This window comes from Mixophyes fleayi, chromosome 3 (assembly GCF_038048845.1).
Source record: "Mixophyes fleayi isolate aMixFle1 chromosome 3, aMixFle1.hap1, whole genome shotgun sequence".
Classification (NCBI taxonomy): domain Eukaryota; kingdom Metazoa; phylum Chordata; class Amphibia; order Anura; family Limnodynastidae; genus Mixophyes; species Mixophyes fleayi.
In genome coordinates this window covers 72,114,305-72,133,512 of record NC_134404.1, presented here as the reverse complement: position 1 = coordinate 72,133,512, position 19,208 = coordinate 72,114,305, and the positions used below count along the sequence as shown (strand labels likewise).

At 39.5% G+C, this 19,208-nt stretch overlaps 2 protein-coding genes across 6 annotated transcripts in view; one reads left to right on the top strand and one right to left on the bottom strand.

Moving 5' to 3' along the window:
- NGEF (neuronal guanine nucleotide exchange factor) overlaps positions 1 to 7,833 on the top strand; it is a 305,718-nt gene extending 297,885 nt beyond the window's left edge. For 3 of the 4 annotated variants that reach the window (XM_075201742.1, XM_075201741.1, XM_075201744.1), the window contains 2 exons: positions 114 to 266; positions 4,882 to 7,833. In XM_075201742.1, the coding sequence (XP_075057843.1) occupies positions 114 to 266; positions 4,882 to 5,066 (338 nt within the window). In that variant the 3' untranslated portion in view covers positions 5,067 to 7,833. The remainder of the gene's footprint in view (positions 1 to 113; positions 267 to 4,881) is intronic. The other variant, XM_075201743.1, reaches the window with a different exon arrangement.
- SNORC (secondary ossification center associated regulator of chondrocyte maturation) overlaps positions 5,959 to 19,208 on the bottom strand; it is a 36,682-nt gene continuing 23,432 nt past the window's right edge. Inside the window, exons 2-3 of one of the 2 annotated variants that reach the window (XM_075201752.1) lie at positions 9,475 to 9,648; positions 5,959 to 6,091 (exon numbers count right to left, since the gene is read on the bottom strand). In XM_075201752.1, coding sequence (XP_075057853.1) covers positions 5,982 to 6,091; positions 9,475 to 9,648 — 284 coding nt within the window. In that variant the 3' untranslated portion in view covers positions 5,959 to 5,981. The remainder of the gene's footprint in view (positions 6,092 to 9,474; positions 9,649 to 19,208) is intronic. The other variant, XM_075201753.1, reaches the window with a different exon arrangement.

Sequence of the window (19,208 nt, the reverse complement as noted above, 5' to 3'; positions counted from 1 at the left end):
TAGAATACTCCTCTGTTCAGAGATATACACACTACTCAGACAGGCTGCAGTTTGTGTATCATAATTGTGTTGTTTATAATGAATAATCATCAACCATCAACTTTTCTGTTCAGTTCCTCCAGTCGATTTCTCACTTGTCTCTGACTGGCATCTCCCCCCAGACTGCCCGCAGGTACAGTGCGTCCACCCATATATTTCGCAGGAGCCTGATGAGCTGTCTCTAGACCTGGCTGACCTTCTCAATGTCCTGGACAAGACAGATGATGGTATGTGACCCACTAGTGACAGGCTGAGAGCCCTGGGGACACCTGCATTCTAGGACTTGTAATAAGAATATTGACAGATTGGAAGAATCTGTTTTTTTCCAGCGTTTGGATGAGGCCAGAGCTGTCACTGTGCTGCAAATATGTAATCTGATAGACTATTATCTGAATAGAAAAGATAAACAGTTTGGAAATATGCAAAGCAGCTTTCATTTATTCTGCAGACATTTGTCTAACTCTTCTGCTAGCACTCTGGATGGGGGGGCAGAGTGACTGGCATCTCTTGGTTGCTGTTATGTACAGGATAAACACACAAGTAGATGATTGTATATAAATTGGTTTCAATACTCCTACAGCAACATCCTAAAGGGCCTGTACACTTTTGCTTGTTAATATAGTTTTTCATCGCTAACGGATGGGGGGGGGGGAAAGGCGAATATAGTTTTACTATTGGCCAGAGCAGAATACGACTGTGAGGCCCCAGCAAAGCAGCTTGGCTAACAGTTAGTAAGCCAAGTATGGTAAACTGTGGGCAACAGGAGGACAGCGGAGGTGCCTGGTAATTGGGGAACAAAGATAGTAGATCTCCTTGCGTTACCGCACAGTAACCACAAAACTTGAAAGTGGGGACAGTCTAGGTTACTATGCCAGAAGGGCAGAGTGGATTTAGAAGTTTAACACTTGTAGGTATCAGGCAAACTGAAGTCAGACAGTTGAAGTCTAGTTATTTTGTAGAATGTACTAAATAAATGATAACTAAAATCTGATGGTTGCTATAGGCAACATCTCCACTTCTTCAAATCCACAGCTTGATAAATTTACCCCCAGGCAAGCGAAGTCAGTGACCAGTATAACAAGATCAGAAGAACAAAAGAAACACTGGTTCAGAAACAAGTACTAATAACAATGATCTGGCCCCTGTCTGATTCACAGTTTATATAGACCTGCAGCTTATGTAACAGGCGTCAGCTGTTGATAATTCATTACCAACAGCAGGTTAGAAGACACCAGACTGAAGCCTGAACATAATGATAGCCATATGAATCTATAGGAGACATGAGCCTGTTGCTTAGCACATACATCCTGCATTACAGTAATGCCGAGACAACAGTTTCAGTAGCTTACAACCAATCAGACACCCTTTCCTCTCTTCAAACTGCTGCCAAGAACAGTTTTGGCAAGTAAGGATGTAGAACCCCCTTTAGGCATTTTATGGCACAGCAAGTAGTTTTTTTTATGTTTTTAAATCAAAATTGTAATGCTGTACTCACATGGACAGTCAGCTTTGAAGAGAGCTGATGATATCTCACACTAGGATTTAGAGATAATAATTCCTATGACGCCTCCAAGGGTCATTCATGGAACAAAAATATCCATCTGTGCTCTGCCATACAGTCTGTCTGTGAGTAGCCCTCAAGATCAAACTAGGAATCCATGATCATTTGTACTGTATTCAGTGCTAGCTGAGAAGAGCACAGCTCAGGCATAGGGACGACATGAGCTGACCACTCTAGTGTTGGCTACACTAAGCTGACCACCCTTGTGTTAGCTACACTAAGCTGACCACCCTTGTGTTAGCTACACTAAGCTGACCACCCTTGTGTTAGCTACACTAAGCTGACCACCCTTGTGTTAGCTACACTAAGCTGACCACCCTTGTGTTAGCTACACTAAGCTGACCACCCTAGTGTTAGCTACACTAAGCTGACCACCCTAGTGTTAGCTACACTAAGCTGACCACCCTTGTGTTAGCTACACTAAGCTGACCAACCTAGTGTTAGCTACATGTGCAATAACATCGCCAATGTGGCCTGATAGGACTGCCCAAGAATGAACTGATCAACAGAAAACCGCTATTGGCCTTTATTTCGTGTTAGCTGCTGATCCCTCTACAAAGTCCTTATGTCATCCAGCCATTCAGCCCAAGTGCTAAACAGTTAGATTATCTATTGTCTATTATCCGTCACTCATGTATATGGCCAAATAGGAACAGGATCCTGTTGTTAGGCTCACAGCGGAGCAGCCAGTGTGTGACCTGCTTAATATGTTTATTGTAAAAACAAACCTTCCATTCTAATTGCCTTACTTATTTTCAAGATTAATGTGCGTATATCCGAAGCATTCTATCTGTGTTACAACTTTACCATAGGTTGTTCTGAAATAATGAGTATACTAAATACAAGAAGATCCAAATAGAATGTAGATCACCAAACCAGTTTCTTAACTATCCTGCTGGTTCATCAAGTCCAGCTAGCTCTCCTGGCTTGTTGTAACATATTGTGCTGTGCTAGTGCGTTATTGTGTAGGTCGTAATTAGCTACAGGTGTCAGGGAGACACAGGGAAGCCGAGACCCAGGAACGTGGCCAGATACTGTAAGAATAACAACTTGTAGTCATTACCTGGTGTGAGTGTAGACTCCTCACTGTAGTCACCAGGGCCGGATTGTGGTTATAACGTGAGAATGACACGCAGCTAATGCGTAGAAGTGCAGCTGGCAGTGATTGAGATTGTTGCTAGAAAAGTTGTTTCATTAAAATATGTACGTACGGAAAACACACCACAAGCCATACCAATACAAAATAGTAGTCACATATTCAGGCTAGGTTATGTGAAGTCTTCAGTCACACACATGTTCTGCTCCATGGAATCTTCCTTTATTAATTTTACAGAAAATAAAGGGGGCTTGTATACAGCGAAGGTGATTTTAAGGTGTAGAACCACTTAACAGATCCATTAACAACCAGCAGCACCCGTGAGAAGTTGTAAGACATACACGCTGACATTTTACTGATGCAGATTACAATTTTATATTGTTTTTCTCTTTTATTTATTTCTGGAAACAGTGAAACTAAAGAAAAATACACAAACTGTAGATAGTTTAGTAAAGCAGTTTATTTCTCTGTAAGTTGAGCAGTTTCACATAAGGACTGTTCTGGAATAAGACAAAGTATATACCCAAATGATCTTGGAAGCAAGAAAAGTAAGATGTTTAGAACATTGCTTTAATGGAGTCTACAGAGAATATCAGCATTGCCGGTGGGCACTGTTCCTTCACCATATGGATCTGAGCAGCACAGGGCGACGTACAAAGCTGTCTGTACTCAAAACATCTGCTATATAAAGCGGTTGTTTTATTACTTCCATGTCCTGAACAAACAGTACACAACCAGAAAGAACACCCCCCCCCCAGTTAAATAAATAAGTACTCAGGTTTTGTCACCAATTTAGAAGAAGCATTCGCAAAACAATTGTGTTTTGTGGGCTGAATCAGTAGTGTATGAGAATACAGTCTACCAGCTAACTAGAGAAACATTGACATCACCAGTGCCTCATGAATACATATATCTCATTTACAAAATGGCTTCCAACACTACATATCAGCAATTTAGGAAGAAGCATTTGCACAGTGACTATGTATTATGTATAGCTAAGCTTGGATAGCTATATACTGAATGTAATACTTGTATTGTAAATCATCCCTGTGTAATGATGGTGACAGAAAGTCACCTCATAAACTAGATAGATGGGCAATAGTAGCTCAATGGCCACATAGCTAATGTAAATTGCACACTAAAATTCAGCTTCAATTTTAAAGTTCACCTGTCACCTGTGCTCATTGGAGGCCACCATTTTGTGATCTGAATGAGTAATGCACAAGAATCCTGTCAGTTCACTAAGGGCTATGTCACTGCTTTGTAATTATTTCATAGATTTCTGTCACAAAATGGCTCCCTCTACTGTGTGAAGAAGAAAGGTGCATGTTTCTTTTTAATGCAGCTTCCTATGGAAATGGTGGAGGCGTAGCTAGATAGTAAAAGAGGAATGTAAATTGCTTTATTTTATTTATGTTCAGGGGACAGTAAGTCAGAGTCAAGTTGCTGCCAAAGGTTTTTTTAAATCTGTGTTTTAGTGTATGAAAAACACATTGCAAGCAATACTGCAAATAGCAGCTACACGACCAGTTATTTCTCTGTTCATTCATCCACGTATGACCTGGCGTTTTCAGACAGTTTGTGGCCAGTCACTTTGAAAGGAGTATCAGAGCTGTCTCAGGCCTCCCCATAGAACTTGGTGGGTTACTGTGACTTCTGATCATTTTTACATGGTTGTAACAATGTTATCCTTCTCCACATTCTAATTAACTACTAGTTTTGTAGCTACACTGAAGGTTATGTGTTGTCCATCTGTACATTATACTATACATTAATAAAGGTTTGCAGATCATATTGTTATTAATTGTGGAATAGAAATATAAAAAAAAATAATGGACTTTTATTTTAAGCATCCTTTACTAGTTCAGAAATAAAAGAGAACTACCTGTAACATTTATTACAGTGTGATTGTATAACCATGCCTGTCTATACACCAACATCCAATCCTTCGGTTACTATGATTTAGTTATAAAAATATTACTACATTTTTAAGGCATTTTGGGCTTAGAAAACGAACTTAAACGTCCCTTTCAGTTGGCCACTAAAGAGATGACAACTTTACTCCACAGAGAACCTTATATAGAAATGAATGTAGTTTGTCTGTAAGATACGATATATATATATATAACTTTGCTGCAGCTCATGTTACAAACTTACAGACACTTTTCTGTCGGCTGTGTTCCAGGTTGGGTGTTTGGAGAACGTTTGCACGACCAAGAGAGGGGCTGGTTCCCCAACACAGTGGCAGAGGAGATATTGAACAAGGACATCAGGACACAGAACCTGAAAGAGTGCTTTCGGGTGCACAAATCTGACGATGGCAGCCAGAACAAAGACCGACGGAAGATGGGAAGCAGGACTCGGCAATGACCCCCTAGGAAGCGGATGGGGCAGCATGCTCAGGGCTGGGGGGAGGAGCAGTGTGTCTGTGACGCGATGCAAACATTCTATATAAATATATGTATATTATCTACAAACGTGTGTCACTAATGTACAGGCACCCATAGACTACTACAACAGGACAGAATATGGTTTTCTAGTTAGATGCTGATTACAGAATATTTACCACATTACACACGCAAAATGAACACACACTCACAAAAAAATATATATACACAATTAGATTATATATGGGGTTTCTACAATAGCTTAGTAACCTATTAAGGCAGGAGGACTCAATCCGCGGTGACCCAGATATAACTGAACCACACTTCCCATCATGCTGTGCTAACACAGTATATTGGGAGCTGCGGTTCAGCAGCAGCTGGAGAACTGTCCATTGCTCAAACCTGTCTCACGCGCTAAAACTGACTATTCAAACATACCATCATAATCATATCTCCCGACATAGGAGTGTTTACATAATGTTTGTTCTTCATTATTATTTATTGGTTAAAACTTTAGTATCAGCAGGATCAATCCCAAAATAGCATTAGCATGTCTTTATATTTCATCTTTTAATTTTGTTTATAGAATGGCGTAATAATTCCCTCATCATGTTTTTGTTATATATGAGATAATGCAATGTGCTTTTTAAGATAGGTGTTATATTTTTGGTGGTGGGGACTGAGGGTGTGGTGGGATGTTGCTTTTGATCCCATATTGTGGCTCATGTTTAAAATGTTTGGGTTCTGTGAACCTAGGTTCCCACAAAGTTTGCTCTAAATACCGTATAAAGCCATTCGTTGGAGAACAAGGGGGTTTATCTGCAGTTTACGTGTTTCTTTAATCGCACAGTTGCATCTTGACCATGAAGGGTAGAACACAATGTGATTCTTTATTGGTTTAAGAAGCAGAAAATTTTCTGAGTGTGATAACAATCAGAGCGATGAGGACGGAGGTGCCGAGGAGAGCGGCCAGGACAATAGCAGCGACAGCTCCGGGACCCAGGGACCCTGCAAAGGGGAACACAAAAGAGAGATATACTGAGATCATACCTAGTTCTAAATTATCACCAGAACAAGAATTGGATATATTACCAATAGAACCGATCACTGACACATCATTGAAAGTGGAGGTGATAATTACGGGAGATATCTATACACCAGATATGGACTGGATTCTGCCATTTACTGAATCAGGAGACATTCTGGATTACATGTGTGAGAAAATCTCTCAAGCAATCACTTAGGGAACCAACAGACAAGGAGAATTTATTTCTTATGGATGGAGATGTAGTACCAAATGTGTTTGTAGAAGACAGCTTGTGGTCTAGTGCCCATTGGTCAGTGTGGTTTAATAGACAGGCAGCAGTAAAGCACAGCCGCGCCAAAACAAAGGTTTTAGATTCTAGAAAAGATTTAGCCAAATGAGAAATCATTTATGTGACAGGCTGGGAATTGATGGGCAGAGTGCAAGGACAATGGAATAAACGGAAAGTGCATTACTTCATGCAACACTTTGTGCCAGGTCTTTTGGAAAAGCAAAACCAATACTAAGCCAATATGGTTCTCCAAGGAAGTTGTGGTTGTTATGAGCGCTAAGAAATATGCATAAAAGTATAGACACAATCAGAGGAAAATAAAGAAAACAGATAAAACTAGTCTAAAAGAGGCTTAAAAACAGTGAAACTTGCTATAGTGCAAACAGCAAGAAAGGGTGACAAAATGTTCTTTAGATATATTAGTGACTGGAAAACAAAGGGAGGAATAGTAAGGCTAAAAAATGAAAGGAGTGAATATGTTGCAGGAGATAATAAAATAGCAGACTGTCTTGATAACTATTTTTGCTCTATATTTACTCAGTAAGATTTTTTATATACCTTACTGCGCTAACTGCATCTTTACTATAGAGGTGTTACTTGAAATAAAATTAATAGTGGTTAAGTAAATGGATCCAGCTGGTATACGTCCACTTTGCCTTTTACCTGTTAATATATCAAAATGTTCAATAATGTATGTGGGACACAAAAATCCAAAAGTAAAATGCAGAATATGTCATGTCAACAACAACAACAGAGAAAAGGGGCCTCGGAATTATAGTTTTAGATGATATGAAGGTAAGCAAGCCATGTAGTCCAGCAGTGGTAAAGCCTGTACAATACTTGATTGCATAGGTATTGATTATATTTCCACTTAATAAGTCATTCAGAGAAGAGCTACTAAAATGGTACGTTGGCAGTGTGACATAAACCTATCATGAAAGATCTTAGAGGAGAGAAAGGGCAGAGGCAGGGATGGAACTATAGGGGTCACAGGATGGGGCCCAATGAGGAGCGGAGGCCCAGCAATGCTTCTCCGTCCGCTACTCGGGCCACCACTCTGCCCACTTGGGCATCGGAGCACAAACGGGGCTTCAGAAGAGCAGAGTGGGGTCCTATGAGAGGGGTGAAAAAGCATCGCCAGACCCTGCCCAACTTTTGCTATGTGTCCCGACAATTGGATGTTATGGCCCTGGACAGAGTGAATATGAAAGAAACATTAAAATATATCAAAAGTATTAACAGAGTTCAGGATGGCAGGATTTTTTTTTCTTTAAAATAAAAGGATTTGTAAAACAAAAGGACCCATGTTGGTGATGTAAGGAACCTATTTAGAGAAGGTGGAATATTCTCCCTGAAGTTGTGGTTTAGACCCATACAGTAAAATAATGCAAATGTGCATGGGACAATCTTATTGCTTTTGTAAAAGAAACCAGATTCCCCCTCTTCCCAAAAAAATAAAGCATATACACACACACAAAAGAAAGAGCAGACTAGATGGACCTCTGTGTTATTTTCTGCTGTCAAATTCTAGGTTTCCACAAGTTTCAAATGTTGAATTCCACCTTTAACTCTGAATCCTCCCATTGGAGATAGATGTATCAGGAGACAATTATAACTCTAAAGTTATATATATTGTGCTGCTCAGTTGGTTATATAATCACTTGTTGATCCAGGAAGACTCTGCACCCCATCAGCAAAACACTCCTAGTTTCATCTATTGCATCAATAATGTCCCAGCAATGAACGTATCATCAATGTAGTCAGCTGGGAAAGCCGGACAGTACGTTTACTGCCCCAGTAACTATTGTTCATTATGCCAATTTTTATCTCTTTGGAGTGGTGAAAGGGAGTTTATTAGAAATATAACTGATCATTGGTCCATTAAGTATTGTCTGTTACTGATGCAGAAATGCATGGTGTTATGAGTGCCCAAGGCAATTACTGTGTTTGAGCCCCCAAAACTCTGCTATGTGTCCAGAGTACATTAAAGGGACATCATTGACCACCCTATTCTCCTGCACAGCGTCCTCCATTGGTCTTTGTTTTATGGATTCCTACCAATCCAATTGATCCTTCAATATATCTCTACCTTTGGCACTTCCCCCTCTTCACTCCCATTATCTGTTTTAATTCATTATTCAGCCTCCATTGCCACCTTTATGCTGATGACATCCAAACCTACTTCATATCAGAATACTCGCTTTAATGCCCTTTTAAATTTGTTTCTGGTGTGTGCCTTACCTCATCACTGATAACCATCTCTCTCTCCTATGAGACTTTACAGCTACCCACCTATGTAATTTCCTATCAACCAATCAGATTCCCCCTTCAAACCTCTGAAAACCCATATCTTTCTTGGAGCCTTACCTACTCACATCTATATTACTCAGCCTAGTACATTCTCTCTGCTGTCCCAATCTTCACTCTGACCCACACTCGCTCTTCTTGTCTCAGTTGTGCTATTTTTCCCACGAGACTGTAAGCTCATTTAGGAACAGTCCCCACCCTACTTATTGTTTTCACGTCTACATCTATTTTATCTACCTTATCCCACAAATTCACTGGTAAACGGACCTCACTATCTGATCCCAATGTCACAGATGCAATATGAGACAGAACATATACTTTACATGAAGAGCCGTAACGGAAATACTATAATATTTATGTGCATGTTTCCCATGTATCCGTTCTGCTTCCTACAAACTACAAAAAATGGCCTGCAGGCAATGCATCAATATATAGAAGAGCATGGGTTATCCAATCAGCCCTGTTTCAACCCTTTCTTGTCTAGAGGTCCCAAATATCTTATTAACAAGTGCAAATAGTGGGGGGCGTTCTCTGATTAGTGTCAAGCATAGCAACCTGAGTGTTTATCTGCCATGACCGGAATAACATAGAGCCCTGATCCTGAAAAGCTGATTTAGAGTCTTTTTTTTTTTTTTTTTAGAGTGTAATATTCTCTAGTATAGGTTAACTTGTTTTTTATCTGTTCTGTATGATACAATTTCCAGAGAAAATATATTAGTATATTCATCACCCAACCATGTAATCAGAGTACATGAAGATCCTACATACCATCACTATTACCGAGAGTGTCCCCGTATGTGGGATATGGCTCAGAGGCATCTGGGGGAGGCCCTGTGACATCATGCAGGCGTACAGATGGGGTGGTTTCAATGGGTTCTGCCCCTGAAGGTAGCTCTGGAGATTCCTGCCAACTAGTGGGTGCTGCCGCCTGGGGATAACCTACTGAACAAAAATATGACAGATTGGAGTAAATTCAGATTATTGTTAAGCTGTAGTTTTAAGTTACACAAGCAAATATATATAACTATCTTTTGTCACCATGTCCAGGACCTAGATGTAAGAAGATTACATTATTGCAACATACATACAGCTGTTCTGCAACATTAGTGTTCTGATTTGCACAAGCCTTCCTGCAAGTATCACTGATTACATTGGGCCTGATTCATTAAGGAATTTAGGCAAGAAATTGAGTAAGTTTTCTTACTTAAGATTTCTGGACTAAACCATGTTACAATGCAAGGGGTATAAATTAGTTTATTATTTTGCACATAAGTTAAATACTGGCTATTTTTCCATGTAGCACTCAAATATTGATAGCTTATTTGTACACCGAAATTTAAACTTGATATTTGTGTGCTACATGAAGAAAACAGCCAGTATTTAACTTATGTGCAAAATATGTGCAAAATAATAAACTAATTTACACCCCTTGCATTGTAACATGGTTTTGTCCAGAAAACTTGGTAAGAAATTTTACTCAATTTCTTGCCTAAGTTTCTTAATGAATCAGGCCCATTGTCTTATTTTCCAGATTGCTGTCTATGTTTTTCTTCAAGGCTTTTATATCTACCAGATAGGGTTGTTCATTTTTGTTGCCATTGGGTACACAAGTCAGTTTTGCGTTTTGGAAATGGCGGTATCCACAGAGCAGTGTTGTGTTGTTTCCAAGGCCATAGAACCAATTCCTGACAGCAATAAAAACAAAGAGGGTGTCAGGAACGAGAAAGTAATGTATTTAATAATAGTTGCAGGAGAGTATGTTTAAAACAATTGATCAAATTTGTTTAAGGAGAAAAAAAAAAAGAGTATTACTAAATTCTAATAACACCAAAAGGATTTCAAACTCTATAAAGATAAGCTGCATGAGACAAATCGGGCTGCATCACCGAGCTTGTGCAGAAACCTGTATGTAAGGTCCTAATAAATGTACTAGAACACTGAGTTCCATTGCTGTTCTGTGTGAGTCATGCCCGGAATAGAGACAGGTACATGAAGCTCAGAGAAAACTCTGTGTCTACAGATGCTCCCTATAGCCGCATGCTCCTAGCTAGATGTATGAACGTCATATAGAGCTGTGATTGACACTACAATCCTTCCAAATCAGAGACCTGGAAACCCTACCCAGTGCTGTTGTGGGACCTTGTTCCTTTCACTATCTCTAAGTTTGAGGCTTTACCAATTGCCCATTCACCTCCTCACATCATGACACTGCCTGTCAACTGAAACATTTCCAGGGGTAGATCTTGTAATCCTGGCTGGGACTAGACCTGCACATTAGGGACAGTGGGCAGCTATGTTTATATGTTTTTAATTAGAAATTTGTTTAATGTGTACTTATAGTATGCATGCGTGGCATGTCCACTTCAAAAACTAAGATCCTCCTAACACTATTCTATGATTGTCTGTAAAAAAATCATGTGGGTAAATACATCTTTCTAAAACTGTTATGTGCATGGGAAATTTTAAGACGTTAATTTTTAATCTTGATTTTACTGTATGTCACTAAGCAGGTAAACCTGAATGCAGTAACCATGGTCTGTGATGATCTGTGGGTGTGACTGTTGTCATAGCAGATAGTGACTAAAAAGAAGACTTCATTAGAAATGCAATTGGTATTATAAAAAGGTACAAAAGCATGATAAACGTAAAGAAAGTGATGTAATTAAGTGCTAGATCAATATAAGCAATATAAATAACAATAGAGTTGTGACTAGGTAGTGCAACCTTAAAATGACAATGACCAATAAAATGGCAGGGTGTCTGTTGTTTCTCATGTGCTAGACTTGTGATGAAAATAAATGAAATTAAGTAAATAAGCAGAAGAAATGTGCACAACAACCGGCAATGAATGGGTGTCTGTGTCCCAAAAGAAAAGGCTTTAAAATAGGCTTATAACATGTAACAGCGTCACTGAGTGTAGTGTGGGGTGTACAGGTTGCACAGTGCACCTCCTTCTCAAGCCCTGGCTAGCTGAGGGGCATGGGTGTAAATGATCAGCGGGTCCCTGCACATACAGGTGTTTCTTTGTAAGTAGTGGGACACAGGTGATGTCACTTTGTGGTGCAGTGCAATAAAAGTCACAATAATTTGGGCGCCAGACCATCTCTATGACAAACTGAACTCTTTATTTACACTCCTCTTCCTCCAACACAATAATCATAATGGTTGCAGCAATAAAGAAATATATATATATATATATATATATATATATATATATATATACAGATCCTTACTCTCTCCAGCACAGTTCTTAATGAGCAATATGAATATGGCTTCAAATATATCTCATTACTCCTCCTGCATAGTTCTTAATGTTATCTAGATGTTATACAACATAGTTCACATGTCTCCTACACTCCAGTACTCCATACGTCACTGCAGCTCACCCCTCCTCTGTGGGGATGATTTCTCCTTTGGGCTCTGACATTTTCCTCTGTCTACGAACAGCCTCTGGCCCCAACGCATTTCTCTGTGTACTCTCAGCCCCTCCAGCTCACAACTGCTGCTACCCTGCCTCTTGCAGCCACATACTCTACCAGGGTCTCTTCCATGCATAATGTCCCCCTCTCTCTTGGGGTTCTCTTTGTTGATATGGGGTCCCCCCCTCACTGGGATTAGGGACTCCTCCCCTCTGTATATGCTGCCACTCTGCTGCATGCAGCAATCCCCATTACCCTTTTGGGGTCCTTCCCCTTATGGAGCTCCTCCACTCTTACTGAGGGGACAGTAGTGTTTGTCCCTAGACGGCAGCCGTCACTCATCCGTTTCTGGGCTATGCTGGGGGACCCTGGGACACTCACCTCCACTGTCCAAGGTCCCCAGCTTTCACATCAACTCTTCTCTGTCTCTTCCTCTGTCTGTCTTTCCTGCATTTCTCTCCTTAATCTTCTCCAATCCCCCCTTGCTGACAGCCTCTCCTTCTTAGTCACTAGCAGACTAGCCTGGCTTGCCGCCATAGCAACCAACTTGAGTTACTTTCCACAAACACCTAACTCATGCACCCCTGTATTCACTGGGGTGCATGGTTTACTAAAACACCACTAGGAGGCGTTACATACACCGGTAGTCATCACACCTTTTTAGCCGTGTATTGGCAATATCTGTCATATATTACAGTCAAGAAGCTTGTTACCAGATGTAAGACCCTTAGGGGTATATTTAGTAAACTGCGGGCTTGAAAAAGTGGAGATGTTGCCTATAGCAACTAATCAGATTCTAGCTGTCATTTTGTGGAATGTACTAAATAAATGATGACTATATCTCCTAATCTTAGCACCTTCAAACAGGCTCTCAAAACCCATCTGTTCCTCAAGGCCTACCAGCCATCCACATAACCTTCTCCATCCTTTCTCCTCTCCTCCCACTTCCCTGTCTCCTCTTGCGCTTGATCCCCATATAGTAATGCCACCATATATCTGGGGTCTGTATCAGTGGCCAATGTAGAAGTGGCGGTATGAAAGTGAATGGAATGTGATAGTTTTACAGTGAAGTCAGTAGCAGACGTGGCGGTATGATATACCACCGTATACACCTCCACTTCCACCACTGGTCTGTACAGTAAAGCCACCAGAAATTTAGGGGACCTGCATTGTAAAACCACCAGAGATTTGGTGGATCTGTATTTTATAGTGGCCTCCAGAACAGCGTTGTCACTGCATAGTAGTTGCTAGTGTGCATTGCATACCTCCCAACATTGTAGCTGTTCAGATCGGGTCTGAGAGGGTGATGGGTTGTGGTTATATCATTTGGAGGGTGTCCACACCTCTGCAGGCGTTTATTGTGCTTCTCAATCACTTGGCCAGTCCTTGCTTGACCATGCGATTGCTGCGCTCATACAACACCCGTTCACCACTGGATGTAAGTAAATGGATTTATACATTCCTCCCACCATTCTGGTCCAATCGGGAGAAAGCTGTCCCAATCTGCATGGTGGGACAGAATCCTCAAATCAGGACTGTCCCACCTAAATTGGTACAGTTGGGACGTATGGCATTGTGTTCGATGTAGTGGTCACGTGAATGCTCTCTGTATGGTATAGAAGTTGTTACAATGCTCGGTGTATTGTATTGTAAAGTATTTATAATGATTTATGTATTGTATAGAGGTCACTAGAATTTTCTTTCAATTCACTTGGTCACCAGAATGCTCACTTTATTGTATAACATTTACTAGGATATTTATTATTTATATATTTATATTTATTGTATAACATTTACTAGGATACCCTCTTTATGGCATATTGGTCACTAGGATGCGCTCTGCATTGTATAGAGGTCATTAGAATGCTGTCTATATTCTATATCAGTGACATAAAGTAGATGGCCTTTGTATTGTATATTGGTCACTTAGATGCTCTCTGTATTGTATATCTGTCACAAAACTGCACTTTATATTGTATAGTGTCACTAGGAGGTTCTCCTTATGGTATATTCTGTCATTAGAATGCTGACTCATCTGTATCATCATCATCTATTTATATAGCGCCACTAATTCCGCAGCACTGTACAGAGAAGACACTCATGTGTATATATGTAACTATAACAGTATCTGCATTGAATAGTTGTCAGATTAGATTGGTCGGTGATGTATTTGAGAATGGCCATTTGGCAATATTTGTATTACTTTATTAGCTATATAGGACCATATCCACATGAGATAAACCATGCCCACACCCATTTTGCTGTTGAAGCACACTGCTAATTGCAAGACATCCCATAGTTACAATTAACACAGAGCATATAAAACAAGGAGCATATATAGTGTAGTAAAATTATAGCAACACCCAGGATGATAGGCACTGCGGTGCTTTGCAGGTTCATTTACAAAAATGATGCATCCGCATGCCTTTAAAGATCGCCTGGCCTGATTTCAGTAGAGTACTATTGTATGTTATACACAATGAATACATGGTAATTATACAGCATATACAGTAAGAACAGTCATGGCAGTTGTGGATATGGATATTTCCAGGACAACTCACAACTTCTCATTATGAACAATTGCCAAGTATGTGTTCAATTATTCCTTTGGCAATTCAGTAAAAAGCATGATCGAAAATTGTTTCCCTTTCAATTATAAAGAGCAAATGTACCATCAGACAAAAAGTTCAAATGGCAAAGCACAATATTCCCAGGTGCAAATACAAGATTTCTAAAAGGGGGACTACAAAGTAAGAACTGCGCACACAATTCAGTGAAACTGGACTCCATCCTTACAACTGATCTCACAAGTATGTGAAACACAATATTAAACACAAATCCTCCTCTATTATAGTCTATAAACTACATCATACCAAAAAGTACTACACCCGATGGTCCTATGTGGTACTGCAGCATTGTTTCCTATAGATTTTTGTTGTACTAATATATTTCATTTCTTGGTTTGGAAGATTCCATTTACATTAGTCACCACCAAACATGCCAGTGCAGACCAATTATTTTGCTCTAATTTGCTCTTGTGTATACACACCAAAATGTAATGGGGATGCCAATTAAATGCTCTGCATCATGGGTGGCCAGTCCTGAGACCAGACTTGCCTGACTAGATCAAATGGCAAATTATGGTTGTCTATTTTCTCAAAGGGTCTGATTCATCAAGGAACGGGTATTAAGTGCAACATGAGTTTGTTTTACAACGCACATAATCTCTGCGCACTCCCAAATACAACAAGGAATGGATCTGAAGATACATGCGCTGATGAATTCGGGTGCAGTTTTCCTCTGCTCTACTAGACCAGACACTGCAGGATACGTACAATACCTATGTGGATTTTAAATTCGTAAGTGAATGTACAGGAAAGAAAAAAAAAAGAAATATAGAATTAATTTCACCTGTTAATAATAAAAGGTATTGATGATAAAACAGAAAAAAAAAAGTTGTTTTTTTTTCCCCATGAAATATATTTATTAAGATGTTCATAATGTCTGCTAAACATTAAATACATTTTTACAGTTTTTCCTGATTAAAAACACGATAGAGCATGTATACAAAACTGTCATCGCTAGCACTCAGGACTTAGACTAGCCCTGTAGCTGGAGCAAGTGATCTAGCAGAATAACAAGACAATTTGAGATGCCCAGAGCTGGACTCTTTTTAATCTGACGTAATCCTGCACTGTTTCTAACCCTGTCACCAACCCCCTCCCCAAAAGCAAAATAAGAATACGAACCACGGAAAATAAAAAAAGGTGACCAGGAAGCAGTGTATTGGACAGAGGAAACCTGTGGCTTGTCTATTTATAGTGGAACTACAGGTTTAAGTGTGCTGGGACTTGTAGTCTGCATGTTACCTAACTCAACTGTATACAATGCTGAGATTATACTGCTTGTGCACACTGGGGCTGTCCAGTTGTTGTAACACTACAAGTCCCAGCATGCACAATCTGATGGGACTTGTAGCTCCAAAGCAGTTGTCCATCCACAGGTTGCCCAATTATGATGTATGCAGTACTGGCACACTGGCCGACCATGCCACTCACTGCAAGAGCTGGGCAACAGGCCCCGTGGGCAAACTGGCCAAGAGCCAGCATGAGTAGGCCGATAGGAAGACGACTGTACACACAGGCTGATGGCTGTGACCTGCAGCCCTCTTTTGGCAGCGTTTATAATAATAGGTCAGGTATGTGGGAAAGATCATATTGTTGTTTCTCACACAATGCGATATTGGGCCAATAGCGACATTGCTGCGTGTGTGGTCAGCATTAGGCACAGAAATGTATTTACAGTCAGTTTGTTAACTACAAATTTATAGTTCCCTCTAATCAGTTGCACTTTTTCCCCTCTGATATAATGTGCAGGAAATAACAGGGTGGTTTTATTCTAAGGGACATATTCAATGAGGTCCCAGGATCGCGGTAACATGCCGGTACAGGGCCCAAAGGTAATCTGCGGCAACGCAATAAGGCTGATTTTTCAACCCCACAGGGTTGCAAACGAAAATATGGGTTATTGCGGTCCCGTATTACCTTCGGTAATGCGTTACTGCAATCACAAAGCCTAATTTTTCATTAAATCGGATTTGAAGCTTGAAAATTTACGTCAAACTCTTTATTTTAGGATAGGTTTAAAAATGAGCTACAGGTTGAAAAATGTTTCAAATATTACATTGTAAAGTATTTTTAACACTTCTCCGTGTGAACCTGGAACTCAAGCACAGTAATGTCCGCTGTTCTAATTTAAAAAGTATTAAAAATCCTTTGAAAAGTAGCCATTTTATATTTAAAAAACAAGGACATTGTTTACTTTATTTATAACAGTGAGCTGTGACGTCGAACTATGAACTTGAAATTTGTGGCAGTCAGACCCAAAATTAATCTGCCCAGAAATTATGATCGTACCTTGAACAAGACTGAGGCCCTTGATGTAGGCAAAAATATGATTGGATTCCAAACTGGTTTCAGATAATTTGAGCATTTCTATACAGCGGCTGAAATAAGTATTGAACACATCAACATATTTCTCAGTAAATATATATTTAATATGGCTATTGTAATGAAATTTACACTAAATGTCGGCAACAACCCATGTAATCGACACATACAATGAAATCAAACCATAGATGTCCATAATTTAAGTTTTGTGTAATAATGTGAAATGATACAGGGGAAAAGTATTGAACACATGAAGAAAGGGAGGTGCAAAAAGGCCAAGACACCAGCTGAAATCTATCAGTAATTAGAAAACAATCATGCCAGCTGGGTGAGCCTCAACTGATGACCTACAAAAAAGATGTCTCATTACGAAGGTGTCACACAAGAAATATCTCATGATGGGTAAAAGCAAAGAGCTCTCTTAAGACCTTCGCTACCTTATTGTTGCAAAACATACTGATTGGTTACAGAAGAATCTAAAAACTGCTGAATGTTCCAGTGAGCACTGTTGGGGCCAAAATCTGGAAGGGGAAAGAACATCATTTCACCATAAACTGGCCATGACCAAGTGCACCTCACACGATTTCTGACAGAGGAGTGAAAAAAATTTATCAGAAGAGTTGTCCAAGAACCACTTGTGGAGAACTTCAGAAAAGACCTGGAATTAGCAGGTACAATTGTTTCAAAGAAAACAATAATTAATGTACTCAACCGCCATGGCCTGTATGCACGCTCACCACGCAAGACTCCTTTGCTGAAGAAAATACATGTTGAAGCTCATTTAAAGTTTGCTGCACAACATTTGGACAAGCCTGTGAAATACTGGGAGAATATAGTGTGGTCAGATGAGAGCAAAATTGAACTCTTTGGATGCCATAATACACACCATGTTTGGAGGAGAAATGGCACTGCACATGAGCCCCAAAACACCATACCAACAGTGACGTTTGGAGGTGGGAACATCATGATATGGGGCTGTTTTTCTGCACACGGTACTGACGTACTGCATATTATTGAAAGAAGGAAGAATGGAAAAATGTACCGAGACATTCTTGATAAAAATCTGCTGCCATCTACCAGGATGCTGAAGATGAAACGAGGGTGAACATTTCAGCAAGACAATGATCCAAACACACAGCCAAGGACACTCTCAATTGGTTTCAGAGAAAGAACACCTGACTTGAATCCATTAGAAAATCTATGGAAAGAACTAAAGATCAGAGTTCATAGAAGAAGCCTATGGAACCTTCAAGATTTGAAGACTATTTGCATTGAAGAATAGGGCAAAATCACACCCGAGCAATGCATGCGACTAGTTTCTCCATACAGGAGGCGGCTTGAAGCTGTCGTTGCCAACAAAGTCTGTTGTACAAAGTATTAAATAAATTTCAGGAAGCGTGTTCAAAACTTTTCCCCTGTGTCATTTCACATTACTACACAAAACATAAATTATGGATATCTATGGTTTGATTTATTTGCATGTGTGGATTACAAGGGTTGTTGCTGACATTTGGTGTAAATTTCATTACAATAGCCACATTAAATATATATTTTTACTAAGAAAAATGTTGATGTGTTCAATACTTATTTAATGTGAATAAACAGATTTTTAAGCAAACGGACATACCAGAAAAACAATGCTGTAACAAGTTACAGAAAAACATTTTTACTTTTAGTATATATTTTAGTGACCGTGACACTTTGATAGTCTCTTTTCTTTATGTTACAGACCCTCCTACATGACCCTTTTCACCCTGTAAAAAAAATCTGTGATTAATTCATTAATTGATGAGAGGGGTGTTGGACATATATTAATTCTGCACAGGCAACTGCAATAGAAGTTAAGTAGTAGATTGGAGAGCAAAGCCCTTTGTACCAGGTGGAAAGGGTCATGGTGAAAGGTTCTGGTTTATTAATTTTTGGTGTTAAAGAAAATTTCTGTTATATATCAAATTCTATACAATGTAAAAATAATTTACATAGATATAGTACTTTAATATTGTGAAAGTCATTTTTAAAAGTGTAAATGTGATTTTAAAAATAATTAAATTCAAAATATATAAAATAACTCCAAACATTTTTGTAATGTTTTTTTAAACTGATTTTACACACAACAAAATTAGAATAAACACAC